General features: G+C 49.3%; 1 protein-coding gene across 1 annotated transcript in view; it reads right to left on the bottom strand.

Moving 5' to 3' along the window:
- The window catches only part of ANOS1 (anosmin 1), a 211900-nt gene extending 198657 nt beyond the window's left edge, over nucleotides 1-13243 (bottom strand). Inside the window, exon 1 of the mRNA XM_027533540.1 lies at nucleotides 12950-13243. Within this exon, the coding sequence (XP_027389341.1) occupies nucleotides 12950-13156 (207 nt within the window). The 5' untranslated portion in view covers nucleotides 13157-13243. The remainder of the gene's footprint in view (nucleotides 1-12949) is intronic.
- Nucleotides 13244-20214: the final 6971 nt, after the last annotated feature.

Genomic DNA, 20214 nt, shown 5'->3' on the forward strand with positions numbered 1-20214 from the left:
CTTTCTCAGAATTCCTTATTGTCTAATGCTTATGTATTATTGGAAAGCTGGAAAGAATGATCAAGTGTAAACACACACACACCACTCAAAACAAACAAAAAAAGCAAGTGAATGAGCATATGACAGGTCTTGGAAGTTGCTATTCACATACCTACAAGCTACCATCACCACTGGCAAATACTCTGAATATGTCCTGTTACAGAACAGCAACAGCAGCCAAGAATGAAGGTCAAGGCTGAAGTCCTGAGACCTCTGGGATTCCCAGACAACAGATTCATCCTCTATGACATTAAGAAGTCCAGCTGTTCATGAAATATTTCTGCGAGGATTATAATACTTCTCTGCTATTTGGGTAGACAAGGGGAATTCTGGTAGGCCTACACAAACTCAGGACGTCCCAGGTGGCACCGGTGGTAAAGAAGCCACCTTCCAATGCAGGAGACGTAAGAGCCACGGGTTCGATCCCTGGGTCGGGAAGATCCCCTGGAGAAGGAAATGGCAACCCACTCCAGTATCCTTGCTTGGAGAATCCCACGGACAGAGGAACCTGGAAAGATACAGTCCATGGGGTTGCAAAGAGTTGGACGTGACTGAAGCAACTTAACACAAACTCAATTTATAAGGGAAAAGTCTTCATCTAAGAAATTACAACTGTGTGTCAAATGGCTGTATAAAGATTTAAAAGACGACTAATGATTATAATACTTCCTTCACTTCCACAACTGTTCGCACAAATGTCTATCAGTCTCTCCCTCTAGTAGAAAATAATTCTTCTGTGGGCGGGAATCACGAAACACGCTGAGTCCCCAGAAACTAAGCTACTTGAATGATAACTGCGTGTGACAGATTTGTGTTGGTTGGAAGAACTAGGATAGACGAGGGCACATGGGATCTTGTTGATGGAGTGGTATTTTTAACATATCTTTTTCTTCTATCACGCCAACAACCTTTCACTTCGATACTTCGTGACACAATGGTGGTTCCAGGAGGCAATGAATCCATGTCCCCCCAGACTCAGTGATCCTTGATGATATTACAGCTGACGTGTTAACTCTGTCTTCTCTCCCTGTTAACATGTTGAGAAGTGGATCATTTAGCATAAACGTCTGGCAATGTGACAATTAGGGCTTGAGTTTCTGCCACGAAGCCTTGATTATCTCACCTTCCGATGGCTTTGGTTGTCTTATCTATCAAAATAATGCTCCTGACCTCAAAAGAGTTGCTGTGAAGGTCAGAGAGAGATTTTATGTGAAACTACTCTGTAAACTGCAGACGGTGATTGCAGCCATGAAATTAAAAGATGCTTACTCCTTGGAAGAAAAGTTATGACCAACCTAGACAGCATATTAAAAAGCAGAGACATTACTTTGCCAACAAAGGTCCGTCTAGGCTACGGTTTTTCCAGTAGTCGTGTATGGATGTGAGGGTTGGACTATAAAGAAAGCTGAGCACCAAAGAATTGAGGCTTTTAAACTGTGGTGTTGGAGAAGACTCTTGAGAGTCCCTTGGACTGCAGGAGATCCAACCAGTCCATCCTAAAGGAGAACAGTCCTGGGTGTTCATTGGAAGAACTGATGCTGAAGTTGAAACTCCAATCCTTTGGCCACCTGATGCGAAGAGCTGACTCATTTAAAAAGACCCTGATGCTGGGAAAGATTGAGGACAGGAGGAGAAGGGGATGACAGAGGATGAGACGGCTGGATGGCATCACTGACTCAATGGTCACGGGTTTGTGTGGACTCTGGGAGTTGGTGATGGACAGGGAGGGCCTGGCATGCTGTAGTCCATGGGGTCACAAAGAGTTGGACACGACTGAGCGACTGAACTGAACTGAACTCTGTCAACATCAAGACTGCATAAAAAATAATGAACACCAAATAACCTAGCCTGTGGTTTGGTCGTTCAGCAGAGATTCTGCTTTGGGTCCAGCCCCACCAATTCAGAAGTGGGATCCTACTGTAAGCCAAAGTGTGACTGCAGGGAGAGGGGAAAGGCAGTCCTTTCTTTCTTTTTGATGCTCAGTTGGGGCTTTTTCTCAGGGGATGCTGGCAAGGATCTCTAGAGAGATCAACTCAATAGCCTAGGGCAACTGGTGGTGGAGCCCGAAGTTCAACCAGATCAGCAAGAACCAGGAAGACATCGCCAAGTGTGATGACTTGCTCTCAACCTGTCCTGCAGAACAACGGACTTGAGCTTTGTAACAGCTTTCACCAAAAGTCCCCAACACCTGGCTGCTGTCTGGGTGGGCTGACGCTGTATCCTGTCCATCACGAGCCACCAAGAGGTCCCCAGCAGACAGACCGCACTCCCGCAGGACTCTGCATCGACTCACATTGGCTCTTCTACGTTGGAAGAGCCCACAGTGGCTGTGCTTAGCTCGTATCATCTCCCTTGGGAAACATCCACTCAAGCAACAGGACCCCTCCTCTGAGATCTCACACAAATAACTCTCCCCAACCCCTCCCTGGTGGACTGCCGTGGTCTGTTTATAAGTCTTAGTTCTTATATCAGACTCTAAATCCCTCAGGATTTTACAGCCTCATCTCTGAAATTGCAGCAATCCATCGATATCAGCTGAAATAAATGGAAGTGATTAAAGTGACGTGCTTCTTTTTTTTTTAAAGGGAGAAAGAGATCCAGCATCTACAGTCTGAAATTTACATGAAACTGAGCCATAGACAAGGCTTGCATCAATCACTCCTTACTTGTTGGCTCTCAGGGATGACCACTTTTATCCAACCGTCTGTCCCAGACTTGGGGAAATGCCTCAGCTCACCACTTTGAAACCATGGGCATGTAAAGTCTTTTACACATATGGAGGGGACTCGGGGTCTCTGGTGGCTCAGTGGTAAAGAATCTGCCTGTCAATGCAGGAGATGCAGGTTCCATCCCTGGGTGGGGACTATCCCCTGAAGGAGGAAATGGCAACCCACTCCAGTATTCTTGCCTGGCGAATCCCATGGATAGAGCAGCCTGACGGGCTACAGTCCATGGGGTCACAAAGAGTCAGACCTGACGGAGTGACTGAACAACAACAAATAGGTCCAATAGGTCCTGGGGGGACGTGGCACCCTTGGTCACTTGCTGAGTAAATCCAGAGCTGCGTAATATCTGAACTAACTGGTCTTCCTTGCATCTTCTTAGACCTGCCGGGGGTACTGAGGTTACTGATGTCCCCTGACGCTATCTACTGTCCAGCTCTCACACACTGTTTCAAGCTGGCTTCATAGTACAGTTGTCCCGTGAGGACTGTGGGCTTCTGGGACCCCCGTGGGTATCAAAATCTGCGGACACTCAAGTCTCATACACAGTGGCAGAGTAGAGCTGGCTCTCTGTCTCTGCAGAGTCCTCATCTGCAGATTCGCCCAACTGCAGCTGGCAGAACCAGCACATACACAGTGCCGACTGTATTTATATACAGGGATGAGTGTGTGTATCTGTGTGTATTTCACACAGGCAGTGAAGAAGCATGATATATGTGATGTGTGTGTGTGTGTCTGTGTGTGTGTATTTCACACAGGCAGTGAAGAAGCATGATATATGCATGTGCGCACATGTGTATATTTACAGGGATATACTTGTGTGTTAGGATAACACATGATATGCTTATGTGTTAGGATCAAGATTTTAATCTTTCCACTGAAATCATCAGGAGAGAAAACTAAAACAAATAACAGAAAACGTCCTGACTCTCTGAGTGCTTCCTGATCTAGAACGATTAAACAGAAACGGACTCCCAGACTTGGAAACCAAACTTATGGTTACCAAAGAGGAAAAGGTGGGGGAGATAAACAGGAGTTTGGGACTAACATGTACACGCTACTCTATATAAAGTAGATAACTAACAAGGATGTTTAACAAGGATGTACAGCACAGGGAATTCTACTCAATACTCCGTAATGACCTACCTGGGGAAAGAATCGGAAAAAGAGTGCATATATGTCTATGCATAATCCATTCACTTTGCTATGCAGCAGAAAGTAACACACCATTGTAAGTCAAGTATGTGAAAGTCGCTCAGTCGTGTCCGACCCTTTGCAACCCCATGGACTATACAGTCCATGAAATTCTCCAGGCCAGAATCCTGGAGTGGGTAGCTGTTCCCTTCTCCAGGGGATCTTCCCGACCCAGGGATCGAACCCAGGTCTCCCGCATTGCAGGCGGATTCTTTACGAGCTGAACCAAGCAGACTTCAAGTACACTGAGCTGCGTCAGGTATACTTCAATCTACAATAAACATTAAATAAATAAAGGGGACAGTGGGGAAAAGTCTGAACTGAGGGTTGTGGAAGCTGGGTCATGTTTTTACTTCTACAGTCTATTATCTGTACGAGATTGAATGAATCATTCCGATAAGAATCAAGGTGTGTAACCTGCAGGAGGAAGGGGCTGAATTAGGGTAGAAGAGGCACCTGAAGGGAGGTGTCTGGGCTTCCTGGAGGCATTCATCTCTGTGAACGTGATGGATAGGGGAAGCTCTCAGAGGAAGGGGAGGGAAGGGCAGAGGTGAAGCAGGCATGCCGTCTCAGGGAGAGCCCTGAGAAGCTTGGCCCCACGCAAGGCTGCAGAGCATAAACTGAACCAGAGCTGATCCCAGCAAGAGGGCTGGCCTCCTGGATCCCCCCTGCGGTGAGCCAATGACCATGATTTGCCCTCATCAAGGAAGGAGGATTCGCGACCCTGCTGGCAAGACGGTGCCCAGGGGCGAAAGGTCAGTCTCCAAGGGGGAGCAGCTGTAAGCTATTAGCAGCTGATCCAGGGGCTGGGGTGGGGGGCGGTGGAGCAGACCGGGGGCCAGAAGGTCACCAACAGCATCTCCTGAGAAGGGATAGGCGGCTATGCCCCAGATCCATTGCTTCAGGGAAGCCAAAGGAAATTACACATTCTCCTTAGACGGATGGTGCAAAAAATAACTACAAGGTCGACGATATCCGTTTTATCAGTCTACTTTGGTAATGCCTCATTACCTCATGCTGATCTGAAGTTGGAAGGACTTACAGATATCTTTGATTAATGGGAAGAGCAAAAACTAGGTCACACTTAATAAATGCCATATGTTGACAGACAATCAGACTTTCAGAATATGGAGTCCAGGGTGAGTGCAAAAGAAATGTGGAAAGGTGGCTGACTTCAGAACTCTCAGTCGGGGCTTGGCGCTCAGACAGTGTACCAACAGTGTTCGCAGTTATGGAATAATTTGACAAAGCATCCCAACGGTTCAGTTCAGTTCAGTCGATCAGTCATGTCCGACTCTTTGCAACCTCATGAACTGCAGCATGCCAGGCCTCCCTGTTCATCATCAATTCCCAGAGTTTACCCAAACCCATGTTCATTGAGTCGAGTCGGTGATACCATCCAACCATCTCATCCTCTGTCATCCCCTTCTCCTCCTGCCCCCAATCCCTCCCAGCATCAGGGTCTCTTCCAATGAGTCAGCTCAGGTGGCCAAAGGGGTGGAGTTTCAGCTTCAGCATCAGTCCTTCCAATGAACACCCAGGACTGTTCTCCTTTAGGATGGACTGGTTGGATCTCCTTGCAGTCCAAGGGACTCTCAAGAGTCTTCTCCAACTCCACAGTTCAAAAGTATCAATTCTTTGGTGCTCACCTTTCTTTATAGTCCAACTCTCACATCCATACATGACCACTGGAAAAACCATAGCCCTGACTAGACAGACCGGCATACATTATTTCCCCCAGTACTACCGTTCAGATACCAAACATCGGTCAATAATATGGATATGCTTCACCGATCATCTTCCCAACCCCAACCCTCAAAATTGTTTAAGAGTCAGATTTCTGGAAAGCAATGACCAAGTCATATGTAGTTCAGTTCAGTCGCTCAGTCGTGTCCGACTCTTTGCGACCCCATGAATCGCAGCACTCCAGACCTCCCTGTCCATCACAAACTCCCGGAGTTCACCCAGACACGTCCATCGAGTCAGTGAGATGGCTGGATGCGTCACATGTAGGGACTTCTGCATTTCTGAGTTAATACAAGCAGTGCCTGCAGAGAGTGTTATAAGTTTCTTTACCTAGCCTGAAAGTTGTATGCCCATTCACTGAAACACACCAAGGGAGGTTATACAATGAAAACTGATGAGTCTATCTTTAAAAAATATAATAATCTCACATAATTTTTTTAGAACAGGAATGACTACACAAAGAACTGAAGTTTAGCTTTTAAATGGAAGTCTCTAAACATACATACGTGTATGTTTTTTATTAATATGGGTGAGTGAGTGAAAGTCGCTCGGTCGTGTCCAACTCTTTGCGACCCCATGGACTGCACAGTTCATGGAATTCCCCAGGCCAGAATACTGGAGTGGGTAGCCATTTCCTTCTCCAGGGGATCTTCCCAACCCAGGAATCAAACCCAGGTCTCCCACATTGCAGGTGGATTCTTTACCAGCTGAGCCACAAGGGATAATATACTGAAATGTATATAGATACATACTACACACAATATACAAAATATATAAACATATTTCTCCTCTAATGATACACAGCACAAAGAAATCAATAAGTCCACAAGTATTTTCCAATGTAGTTTTATAACGTTCTATAATAGTTACAATAAGATAGACTTTTAAATCATGTTCACTGAGGGATGGAATGGGGAGGGAGGAGGGAGGGGGGTTCGGGATGGGGGACACATGTACACCCATGGCTGATTCATGTCAGTGTATGGCAAAAACCACTACAATATTGTAAAGTAATAAGCCTCCGATTAAAATAAATAAATCATGTTCAATGAGAAACAGTTTATTAGAAGCAAGAAAATTTGCCATGTATAACCTAATGTTTGGGCTTCCCCAGTGGTAAACAATCTGCCTGCTAATGTGGGAGACCCAAGAGACGCAGGTTCGATCCTTGGGTCGGGGGGAGGAAACAGCAACCCACTCCAGTATTCTTGCCTGGGAAATCCCATGGACAGACAAGTCCAATGAGCTGCAGTCCACGGAGTTGCAAAACTGAGTGACCGAGCATGCATGCAAACAACCTAATAGTGTTTAGTTTTGGGTCAAAGTTAGAAATTCTTGGAGACACAACTAGAGATCCAGCAACCCAGACCAGGATATACGAAGGTGAAACTTGAGGATGGCCTTTCTTCCCAGAGACTTTCAGCACGTCACTTCGACCTCACTGCAGGCCCAGCAGACACACCAAGACTTGAGTATATTCACCACAAGATCGTTGCTTTAAAACTCTGCCAGCCTGGGGCTGATTCGTGGCTACCGAAGGCTTCCGAAGCGCTAATTATTTGCTTACTTTTTCTGAGAGCAGAGGCTAGTCCTCTATGCAGAATGAGCTAATCACCAGCTCTATTCTCTCTTCTGCCAAAACAAACAGCCTCCAATTACTGCTAGAAGAAAGCCTCTGATCTCTAATCAGTTACCTAAACCAGGCTCTCAGTGCTACTTGGAAGAGTGAATCATGTCCCATTAAGCAAGAATCTCTTCGCACTAATAAAATCCTAGAGCCCTAGGACCAAGGCTGCCAGCAACCTGCTACTTATCTTCCAAGACTCCATCCACTTCGCCCCATCAGGTCCCAAAATCTGGCCAAGAAATAAGGCTCACTCAGACTTTTTATTCCACTCGGGCTATTTTTCCTCAAGCCCTCGTCTACTGCGCCTACTTTGAGAATACCCAGGCACAGGAAGAGCAGGTTGCAGGTCTGCTAACATTCAGGGATAGGACTCCTCTCTGCGAGGATCTGAGGCTCAGCTCCATCACAGCCGTGATGCGCAGAACCTGGGGAGACAGGCGGGGTGGCCATCAGGAATGTCCCAGCACAAGCGAGGAAGCCACTCAGGCAGGATACGTGAGATTCACCCAAAAAGACACAGAGCTTCTTTCAGGCTTAGTGTCCCTCTTGTTTAATCTTCTAGTGAAGGAAGCTCCCGTACTTAGGCTACCTGATGGGAAGAGCCGACTCACTGGAAAAGACCCTGATGCTGGGAAAGATTGAAGGCAGGAGGGGAAGGAGACCACAGAGGGTGAGATGGTTGGATGGCATCACCGACACAATGGACATGAGTTTGAGTAAACTCCGGGAGTTCATGATGGACACAGAGGCCTGGCGTGCTGCGGTTCATGGGGTCTCAAAGAGTCGGACACGACTGAGCAACTGAACAGAACGGAGAAAATAAGTGCAGGGCCAGGTTACTCCAAAGTGAACACGTCAGTTATCAGATCTCTGAACACTAAGGACCACCTATGAATAAATCCCCAGGACAAGCGGGCGTAACCGCTTCCAGGGGTTGAACAATACAAACCAGGGCCGGCCCCAGGGACACAGATCCGTGCATGTGGTTCAAGCTCAGAAAGAGCCCTGCAGCTTGGGGGTGACCGCGCCAAGACCACCTACTGGAATTCTCAGTGATCTCGTCTCTGAGTCTGCATTTTTCAATGTGGAATCTGCTGGGATGCTGAAGCATGTTCTGGAGATCTCTGCAGGCATGATGCCTCTCACCTCCCTCTCCTCTCCAGCAAAGGTTCTGAGCTGCCTAACACTCTGGGGCCCCCCGGAGCCCCAGTCCTCCCCAACCTCTCCCTGCCAACGCCCCCCCATCAAAGTACTGTCACACTCTGCCCCCTGCAGCAACCTGAGAGTGGGCACAAGGAACGCTGGGGGGGCACGTGCATGCTTTGATGCGCCCACAGTTTAGTGGTGGCCATGCCCATCCCACGCTGGAAGCTGCAAGCTGTGTTTGTGGACAACCAGCCACAGGCCACAACGCCACAGGAATGAGCCTGTTACCCATTCCTGGTGCAGGCAGCTAACTGCCTCTGCTAAGGCGGTCTGAGCACCCTTGGGGGGGGCGGGCTGCCCATCCACTCTAGGTTGAGCAGGAGGAAGGGGAGACCTCTAGTTCAACTTCCTGAAGTCGCTCAGTCATGGGCAACTCTTTGCAATCCCATGGACTGTAGATTACCAGGCTCCTCTGTCCATGGGCCTCTCCAGGCAAGAGTACTGGAGTGGGTTGCCGTTTCCTTCTCCAGGGGAACTTCCCAGCCTGGGGATCGAACCTGGGTGTCCCACATAGCAGGCAGACGGTTTACCCACTGAGCCACCAGGGAAGCCTAACTTCCCGAAAGTGAAAGGGAAAGTGGCTCAGTCGTGTCCAGCTCTTTGCAACCCCGTGGACTATACAGTCCATGAAATTCTCCGGGCCTGAATACTGGAGTGGGTAGCCTTTCCCTTCTCCAGGGGCTCTTCCCAACCCAGGAATCGAACCCAGGTCTCCCGCATCGCAGGTCGATTCTTTACCAGCTGAGCTATGATCTAGCTAAAACAAGGTCCAACACGTTGGCCCAGCAGCTGGCAGGAAAGGACCCCAGGCGAGCATCATGCCTGAGCAAGTGTGCGTGCTCATCAGATCCTGGGTATCCATGATGGTCTACACACATCCTGCGACATTCCCCTGTGGGGCATCCATTGTGTACACCCCCACACAGGGCACTTTGGGAGGTGGGCTTCCCTGGTGACTCAGACGGTAAAGAATCTGCCTGCAATGTGGCAGACCCAGATTTGATCCCTGGGTCAGGAAGATCCCCTGGAGAAGGGCATGGCAACCCACTCCAGTATTCTTGCCTGGAGAATCCCATGGACAGAGGAGCCTGGCAGGGCTACAGTCCATGGGGTTGCAAAGAGTCGGACACGACTGAGCGACTAACACTACCTCTGCCACCTTTCTGAGTCTGGCCCCAGCTTGGCCCTCGAGGGATGAGCCAGAAAATCCAAATTGTGTACTGCTGGTAATTCCAAGTGAAACGTCTGATGTTTGGGTATAACACAAGCACTGCACAAGAGAAAGATGAACGGTGAAATCCACGCGAATGACTTCATCTTTAAATTATTCTTTATCGAGAAGAGTGCTGGAGAGCAAATTTAAAACACCACGGAGAAGCCAAGAGAGAAGGGTCACAGCAGAAAAAACGGGTTTGATAGTTTAGTTCCTTCCACAACACTTCTTACTCTTTAACCACGGACAGCACGTTTCTATGTGGCCCCGGGGCCAGAAAAAAAGGCAGCTGGTTCTGAAGTAAATCAACCTACTAACCTTGGAAGAAAAGCTGTGACCAATCTAGACGGCATATTAGAAAGCAGTCATTGCTCTGCCGACAAAGGTCTGTCTAGTCAAAGCTATGGTTTTTCCAGTAGTCATGAATGGATGTGAGAGTTGGACTCTAAAGAAAGCCGAGGGCCGAAGAATTGATGCTTTTGAACGTTTTTGTTGGAGAAGACTCTTTAGAGTCCCTTGGACTGCAAGGAAATCCAACCAGTCCATCCTAAAGGAAATCAGTCCTGAATACTCATTGGAAGGACTGATGCTGAAGCTCCAATCCTTTAGCCACCTGATGCAAAGAACTGACTCATTTGAAAAGACCCTGATGTTGGGAAAGATTGAAGGCAGGAGGAGAACGGGACGACAGAGGATGAGATGGTTGGATGGCATCACTGACTCGATGGACGTGAGTTTGAGCAAGCTCCGGGAGTTGGTGATGGACAGGGAGGCCTGGCGTGCTGCAGTCCATGGGGTCGCAAAGAGTTGGACACGACTGAGCAACTGAACTGAACTCAACTGAGAGTCCACACCCTTGTCTGGCCTCAAGGCTGCAGGCGAACCTTCCTCCACCCTTACAAGCAGGTCAGGAACCACCACCTGCACCAGAGACAGCCTTCTGCTCGGGCTTATTTGCACAAGTGTGGGTGGCTGGGGTATCCCTGATAAAAGGCACTGTTCCAAGCCCTTTCTCCAGCCCAGCCCTTCCCACCAATTCACAAATCCCACCTGCAGTTGCCCCCTGCCTGATACCTCAGCATCCTTCCAATTATTTAAAGAGGGGAGGGACGGGGAAGCTTGAGGTTTTATAAGGAGCGTGCGCCTCTGTCTTTTCAAATCTTAAGAAAGCTTAATCCCTGCAATTTAGATAAATCAGATAGGCATTACCAGGGTAGGGTTAAACCTCCAAGAATGGCTTTGCCATTGATTGCAGAAACAGCAGTTATTAAGTCCTAACTGAGTAATTTGCAGCTTAGTTCACCCCCCACCCCAACTAATTAAAATGTAATCAGGATTGTCTGGCAATGTGTATTCTGTCAGCAGTTTTTTCTTCCGAAGAGAAATCATGCCAAGAGACCACAAGAAAAGCCTTTCACGGGAATTGGCTTGATCTGCACTGTTTCTTTAGGCGCTGAAACTGTAAAACAAATAAATTACAGCGACTGACAGTTCAATTTAAAGAAGGAAGGAAGGGAAGAAGAAAAAGAAAAGACAGTCTTTCTCCCTGGGAACAGGATGCTGTTTTATGTCGTTGTTTGAACAATAGGGTGGCATTGCCTCAGAAGAGCGACCGCAGGGCAGGGCAGGGGGGCAAGAATCCAGGTGGCTGGGAGGGACCCTCTCCAGGGTGTCCGCGGAATTTCAGCGCAGGAGACCACACCCCCGGGTCCCTTCCCTGAAGACCAAATGGGATCGCGGAGTTTTCTCAAACCTACGGATGCCCCTTCTCTGCGAACACGCAGAACCGAGCGTACTCGGGCGCGTGCAGACTTGGCCAGCGGGTTCACTCTCCGCACATCCCAACTTTTAGCTCTTCGTGGGCCATTCTGGCCAAGGTTTCATTAGCTCTCTCACGCCAGAATGAACGGGGCTTAAAGGCTTCGGAGATTCGTCCCAAACTCCACGGTCACTACGATGGCTCCCATCGCAGCTTAGTGCCCGCGGACCCTTGGAAGGCCCCTTTGACCCCGCGCAAGCGCGAGAAGCGCCTCGTTTATTTCAGAGGGACTCCGCTTAGAAACCCACCGAGGAGCCGCGCGGCCCCTTTATGGGAGCCGCAGTTTTCCCTGCGGCCAGAAGTTGGGATCTTATAACAGGTGAACGACTACAAGGCTAGAGAGAAGACGGCGAGGGCGAGAAGCTAGCACACGAGAGAAATTAGGTTATACGCGTGAATGATTGCAGAGTGAGCGCGCTCCGATCAGCTGGGGACCGCGGCTGCGAGACGCGCCTGGGGCCGGCTCGGGAGCGGTTCCCGCGCGCCCATCGGCACCCAGGGTCCCTGAGTCACTCCCCGCTGTGGTTCCCCCCAGCATCCCAATCAAGCTTCCTGTCCCCTGAATCTTCTACACACGCACACGCGCCCCTATACCCCGAAGCCGGCGAAATCTACGAGGGTTGGAAGAGATACTGGCTCCGGGAGTCCTCTCGGAACATCCGAACTTGACGCCTCCAAGTCCCTTATCCGTTGCCATCTCTTCCCTTAGTCTCCACGCCACTCGCTGGCGACATCAAGAAGCTCTGAGGCTCCGAACTGGGGAGGCACAGTCACCGGCAGTAACCAGCACCCCACCCCACCCCGCGCAACACAAACTCGCTGAAAGATACGACCCCTGGCCGAGGCTCCAAGGGTGGACCGCGAGCTCTCGGCCCGCCGAGTGCGAAAGCAAAGCTCAACAGAGACAAAAAAGTCTCGGCCGGCGGGCACCTGCGGCGCCGGGGCTGGTCGCGCGGGGTCCTCGGGAGCAGCGGAGCGCGGGCCTCGCTCGCTCTGCCCGCGACGCGGAGGGCCAGGAGCGCCCGGGGACTTTGAGGGGAGGCTGGCCAGAGGCCCGAAGTCCCGCGGCGGAGGTCCCGGGGCAACTCACAAGCCCACAGCCCACCCCACTCCATCCTTGGAAGCCACAAAACCGCTCTCCCTTCCCAAGGGAAACCGCCTTTTGGTTTTCCCCGGGGAAGAAGGGAGTTAGGTCGGGAGCCGGCTAGGGGCTGCAAAGGGGGTTCGCCCACCGCCCCCCCCCCTCCCCTAAGGTACAACCCACCCCGCGCGTAAGGCCGGACCCCGGCCGGCTGCCGCTGAGCGAGAAGTTTGAGCGGCGAGGCTGGAAGGCGCGCGCCCCGCAGCGCCAGGGGAGGACCCGGGCGCGCGGCTGTGCGTACCTGGAAGTGCTGGAAGAAGGCGGAGATGCGCGTGATCTGCAGGCTGAGGCACCTGGAGGCGCAGCGGGCGCGCTGTACGCTCCCTGCCGCCAGCGACTCATCCAAGCGCCGGGCAGCGGCCGCGCCGGAGCCGGCAGCCAGGCAGCCAGCGGAGGCAGCCAGCCAGAGGCAGAGGGTCAGGGCCGCGCCGGGCGCCCCGGCCGCCATGGCTGCGGGTCGGAGGGCGCGCGGGCGCCGGGCGCTGGCCGACGCTGCCAGCTCCGCACCGCCGCCGGGGACCGCGCGGCCGCCGCAACTCCGCTGGCAAAGTTCAATCAGGCCACTCCCGCCCCGCGCCCTCCCCAGGCCCCGCCTCCGGGGGGGACGGAGCGAGGGTGACAGGCGGCCGCGCCATTGGCTGAGAGGAAAGTGAGTGACAGGGATGGGCGGGGCGGGCGGAGGGCAGTGGGCAGGTCCAAGCTAGCCAGACGCGCGCCCGCCTGCCGAGCGCGCCCGCCTGCCGAGCGCCCCCCGTGCGCCCCTCTCCTGGGAGTCCGCTTTCCGCGCACTCCGCCTACGCTCCCTCCTGCCCCTCAGCACCCCCTCGCCAGTCGGGCCTCAACAGCAGGCCCCGGGCCTGGGTGTCAAGTGCTGGCCTGGGCATCAGGGCCTGGAACCCCACCTGGACGTGAGAACAGGTTAAGGACAGACGGAAGCGCCCCCCGAACTTGTGGGCTTCCATCCCTGCTTCCGACTCCAGTGGTCCCAGGTCCTACTCATATGCTTTGGAGTATTTGGATTTCCCTTTTCCGAAGAGCGGAAAGGAGCGAATGGACAGAACTGCCTGGGCGCAATAAGAGGAGACAGGCAGGGACTTTGACCCCCCCCCCCCCCCCGCTTCCCCAAATCCCTCCACCCCCTCCCCCGTTCCTTCTTTCCTCATCCTTTGCCCTCTTCCTTCCTGCTTGCTTCCTTTCCTTCCTTCCCTCTCTTCTTCAACTGCGTCCACTGAGACCTTTCACTAGTCTTTTGCTTCCCTCTGAACGAGCATGTATCACCTAGAAATCCATTAAGGCAGGTCGCTAGGAACATTTATGGAGGAGAAGGGGACGACAGAGGAGATGATTGGATGGCGTCATTGACTCAATGCACATGAGTTTGAGCAAGCTTCAGGAGTTGGTGATGGATAGGGAAGCCTGGCATGGTACAGTCTATGAGGTTGCCAAGAGTGGGACACGACTGAGCTACTGAACTGATGACATGGCCGCACATACCTCGTCTCCGCAGGTGTAAGGCCTTACCTGGCCAGCACGAGGGACCTATTCAAGTTGGCAGTCTTTCCTGAACCCTGCTCATCTTTGCCCCCAGTCTTTTGATTTGGCCCTTTGAACAGCAAGACAGCCACTGGCCCGGAGAATCCCCAGGGACAGAGGAACCTGGTGGGCTACAGTCCGTGGGGTCGAAAAGAGTCGGACACGAATGAGCGACCAGGCACAGCACACCACACCTCTTGTGATCTTTTCCCACGCTCTCTCACCACCCACGCTCTCTATCCCGATGTGGACACTGCATCATCTGGACTACACCCCCTCCCTCTGACAAAGCTCTGTACTTCCCGGAGCTCCACGGGGAAGGGACAGTGCTCCAGCCCTCTGCAGGTAGGAGACCCCACAGACAGCTGGGGTCTGAGGAAGGCTGTGCTCCACACCTGGGACATTTATGTAACAGTCGAATCCAGAAGACCCAAAGACACTAGCTGGGAGGCAGGGCAATGGGACTGATACTCCTGTGCACTGACACGAGCTGGTCCTCATGCACGAATGCACGCACACATTCTAAAGGAGGGGCCTGAGCACACCACCAAATGCAGCGGCAGTTCTGTCTAGACGCACGCAACCTGCTCAAAGACAGAGCGCAAAGCTGGAGTCCCCTTCCCATGGAGCCCACGGCTTGCTCCAATTTCCAGTTCTCTCTTCCTAAAATTCCCCACAGTTTCCACCCTGACACTCTGAGATCTTCCTGCAAAGTGATAATGACAATGACAACCATCTGCCGTGATCCTTTCATACCCCCCCTTTTTTTTACATCATTTTGTGTATATATTTCTTCATATAGTTCAAATCAGCAGGGCCAAGAGAATTAACTGTTTAGCGTGTTTCCCCCAGTGGGTTTTAAAAATCAGTCGCTTTGTGCAAAAGGCTCTGTAGGCAGAGCTGGTCTCATGGCTTGTGTGACCTTAGAAGGATCCACACTTCGTGTAATGTTCATCTGTCACAATCTTGATTTTCATTTTCAACATGGTTCTCTGAATTTTCATTTTGCCCGAGGCCCTACAAATGACACAGACAATCTCATCGGTAGCTTTTAGCATGACAGTTCTAAACATGAGCCGGAACCATAAAAAGTTTAGACGTGGGCTCACATAAACTCATAAGTTTGTTGAAAAGATGTTAAGAACTCCAGATGGAAATCTTTTTAAAGTATGTTAAACATAGCTTCCTAAAGGTCATCAGCCCTGAATATTCATTGGAAGGACAGATGCTGAAGCTGAAGCTCCAATACTTTGGCCACCTGATGCAAAGAGCTGACTTGGAAAAGACCCCGATGCTGGGAAACATTGAGGGCAGGAGGAGAAGGGGACAACAGAGGATGAGATGGTTGGATGGCATCGCTGACTCAATGGGCATGAGTTTGAGCAAGCACCTGGAGACGGTGAAGGACAGGGAAGCCTGGCGTGCTGCAGTCCATGGGGTTGCAAAGACTGGGACGTGACTTAGTGACTAAACAACAGCAACAAACACACTTAAATATTGACTAAGAGCAAAGAAGAGCATCTTCTTGGAAACTCCAAGCAGGAAGGTGTGTTGAGCCTTAAATCAATGAATGGAGAACAAACATCCGAACACAGGAACTGTCTTCTGAATGTTATCACTTTCATCTGGGAATTACTAAAAACATTTCTAAAAGCTGTAGCGGATTCTGGAGTTTGCATTTTAAAGTTAAGCAAAAACTTGGCTCTGTGAAGGCAAGGGTATCATGCATGCCTGTATTTTCTTAAGGTATGTTTGGTTTATAACTCTGCATGTTGTATCATTAAATTTATATTCTAGAAAGTGAAGTCACAAGGACAAGCATGCTGAGCTTTTAAGTGTTCAAAGGGATCACTGTATTTTTTAACAAAGCAATATGCTTGCTGCTTATATGTCTGACATAGCATTTTCATTTCCATGAACAAATGCATTTTATCATAAACTACAAAAGAACATCTAGTGAGCCGCACAGGAAGCTTAGTTTAAAGGTATAGGGTCTGCTTTCTTATGCATATGTTACAATAGTACCTGTGGTTATATAGCTTTCTTCTTTTAGAAGTATCACAGACATCCTCAAGGACTGCAGCCCGCCAGGCTCCTCTGTCCGTGGGATTCTCCAGGCAAGAACACTGGAGTGGGTTGCCATTGCCCTCCTGCAGGGGATCTTCCCCACCCAGGGATCGAACCCACGTCTCTTATGTCTCCTGCGTTGGCAGGCGGGTTCCTTCCCAATGGTGCCAACTACAAAGCCAGAAGTTCTCTAACTGTTGACATGACTGGTTAAGCCACACCCTACGTTAGTCAAGACCAAGTACCTGAGAGGGGAACCTGAAGTATGTCCCGAAGGAATGATGACTGGTAAATGGCTGAGTGGGAATTGTCCAGATGCATTAGTAAGAAAGCACTTAGTATGTCTTTCCTCTAAGCCAAGGTGGACCTGATTGTCCGAATTTGTCTGGAGAAGAAATGAACCTTGTAATCACTTCGGTGGGACTTGGACAAAACACCCAATCTATTAAAGAGAATCTAGAAGAACCCCTTGATTAACTCCATGAGAAAAGAGCAGAATACATGGCCTGTCTCAGGTTACCGATGAAACGGAAAACAAGGCCCCCATTCCCAGTTTCCAAAAAGTTAGCAATGCTTTTCCTTGCAACTGATTTAGGTTATCAGTCTCTTTTCTTTTTTATCTTTTTTTTTTTTTTTTTAATCCTTAATCAGAGAGGCTTGCTAAAGGTGTACTCCAGGACTCCCATCCAGAGATTCTGGGTCAGCCTATGTGAGATAAAGCCGCCGTGGACTCTCCGCTTTGAACCACCTCCTGAAGCTACAGCAAGTGAGCCAAGGGCTGGTTTGGGAGGAGACTGAGTCAGAAAACGCGCGCCCCATTTAAAATGGAGCAGAAGCTTTGATTGCAAGAGCACGCGTTTCTTCATTTTAAGGGCCTTCTTGAGGTATGTGTGCTGACATGCCTGTCGACTTTTTAGTAATCACATTGATATATTTTCCCCCAGAAACGTTTAGCCAAGACCCTCTTAGACTCATTTTTGGGAGCCAGCAGCTTGTCTCTTCAAAGGCTTTTCAGTGGCATTCGAGAAGGATAAACTGGGTAGGAAACAGTCACACTTTTTCTGACGTTCCCCTGTTGGAAAAGCAAACTGAGAATGCGCTCTAAACTGGAGAAGAGCAATGCTTTAATCTGATGGTGTTCCTGAGCTGTAATGTGAGTGTGGTCCACGCTCATTGGTTACGGGTTATAGGGGACAGTCACGTGCAGGCAAGAAAGTGGCCCAGGGTGCCCAGTTCCTTCTTAATGGGGACTTTCCTGGTGGCACAGATGGTAAAGAATCTGCCTGCAGTGCAGGAGACCTGGGTTCGATCCCTGGGTCAGGATGATTCCCTGGAGGCAGAAATGGCCACCCACTCCAGTTTTCTTGTCTGGAGAATCCCATGGACAGAGGAGCCTGGCGGGGCTTCCGTCCACGGGGGTCTCAGAGACTGAGACCACTTTCCTTTTTCCTTCCAATGGCTTTCATTTGATGATGCAGTAACAAGCCTCTTCTCTCAGGAATGGCAGTCAACGTCCAGAGAAATTAAGGTTGAGTTTTAAAGATTAGAAATTAGCATCACGAGAGGAACCGGTAAGTGAGCTAGGCCCACACTCAAGCTCTATGTCTGCGTGTGGAGTTGTCAGGATTCGGCGGCCAGATCTCTTCTGACGACCACTCTTCTTCAAGTGTGCCTTTCTCTTCCCATCCAGATTTCACTCTCTTCTGCTCAGCTTTGCACTTCAAAACACGAGTGACCTGAGGTGCTCAGATGCAGTTAAGAACTGAGTGGATAAAGAATCAAATCTGCATCCTTTGTAACATGATTTCAGGCAAGGATGGGGTGACCCCCCTCTCTGATGCTGTACCAATCCGCTCCCTCATGGCAGATTTAACCACTGACAAATGAAAATTATAGTTTTCTGCCCCGGGTCACTGAATATACACTCTGCTTTTTGGGGCAGGACAACAGTGTCCATCTGCAATGATCTGCTTTCTTTTATCATCTTGCAGGGGAAACAGCCTACTTGGAAATAATTTTTTGCTTCCTTTTTCCTCTTCGGCACGATTATAAAAATTCAGCTGCACTAGACATAGGTTTAAAGGTATTATTTTTAATCACCTTGATGTTTACTAAGATGTTAGTGAAAAGCATCAGAAATGTGTTTGCTATTACTTTTGTGGGCGAAGGCATATTTTAAAGAAGATTTTTGAAAAATATACAAAGAATTGTCAAATGTCAAGGATTTGTCTGCTTGCTTTCCTCCCTTCCCCCAAAGTCACCATTAATCCATCGATTAGTGTTACATTTGATACCTGTTTTGTAGTCATGCTAAAAGCCTGTTCTAGATTAAGTGATTGCTACACTTTTATTCTGTCCTTGCCATAGTTACTAAAATTTAATTACTAAAAATAAAGTGTGTTGGAGTGTGCATTTTTACATTTGAAGGATCGGCGATAAACATGTTCAACTGTGAATGCTTTTTTCCCTTCCCAACCCCTCTGCCCCAGGAGATTTTGACTTTAGTTTATTTGAGGACATTTGTTGATTTTAAGTGTCTCGTTGAGCATAACAGCTTCTGGACCTTACGGGGAACACAGAGTTTTTTAAAACCCAGTGGTTTCAAAGAATGTTCACTGTCACTCAAGTTGAACACTCGTCTCAGTGACTAGGCAAATTAACTGATTTTTTTCCCCAAAGTTTAATGCTGGCAACACTCCAGTGTACAACCAGAAAGAGCCAGGGTCCTCATATCTGATTTTACATCTGAACCATAGATATTGAAAAGCATACACAGAGCCTTAAAACAAATGCTATGTAACAGCCAAATGCAGGAGACTAAAATATATCAAAGGCGACTTTTGTACTTCAGGTTCTTGACCAAAGTATTACTGGTTTGCTCCCAATCATGCATTTTGAGAAGCATAAGCAAGTTAGTAGAATTGGAAATTATGCAATTTTAACCAAAGTTATATAATTTGGGCTTTCTTTGTGGCTCAGCTGGTAAAGAATCCTCCTGCAATCCGGGAGACCTGGGTTCAATCTCTGGGTTGGGGAGATCCCCTGGAGAAGGGAAAGGCCACCCACTCCAGTATTCAGGCCTGGAGAATCCCATGGACTGTATAGTCCGTGGGGTCACAAAGAGTCAGACACGACTGAGTGACTTTTTTTTTTAATGATATAACTTTTTTCATTTCTCACTTCTGAAGGGCCTACTTTTCATGGGAAAGGAATAATGAATTTCTCAGTAAAATTCCTATTTAACACTTGGTAAAATGAGACTCCTTTAGCTTTTTGAAATGAAGCTCAGATAAATAATCATAGTTTTTATCCTGATTTTCATCCCGAGACATGAAAGAAATCCACACAGGTGCTCTTTAGAAATACTGAAGCTCTGTTCTGTTGACAGACTTAAGTGGGGCTGTTCTTTGATGCTGCTAAGCCCATGGAAATTTACATTGAGCCATGTAAATACCAGAGATTTGGATAGACTTAATCTGATAAAGAAACGAACAAGGCAACTTTTAACAGGAAACAGCGCCACATGGCGGCCATCTGAATAAAACGCGACAGCTTAGTTCAGTTGCTCAGTCGCGTCTGACTCTTTTGCAGACCCCCACGGACTGACTGCATGCCAGGCTTCCCTGCCCTGGCAACGGCAGTCAACAATCCAGTCTGATAACCTAGTTTGAAGACTGCATTGTCAACTATAAAGCTTAAATCCAACTGGCGTCATCATGCACCCTTCTCAACTAATACCAACTAGACTAATTCCACTGCGGACTTAAGCAAGGGAAAGGTTTCCCGAGTAACTACAGTCACGCTGAACTAAACCGGGGAAATGTGCAAAGCTGTCTTCAGATTAATTTTAAGCACTCCTCTGTTCACTGCTAAACTAAACGACAGAGGCAGACTTGTGTGAATTAT

The sequence above is a fragment of the Bos indicus x Bos taurus genome, chromosome X, assembly GCF_003369695.1.
Source record: "Bos indicus x Bos taurus breed Angus x Brahman F1 hybrid chromosome X, Bos_hybrid_MaternalHap_v2.0, whole genome shotgun sequence".
NCBI classification, from domain to species: Eukaryota; Metazoa; Chordata; class Mammalia; order Artiodactyla; family Bovidae; genus Bos; species Bos indicus x Bos taurus.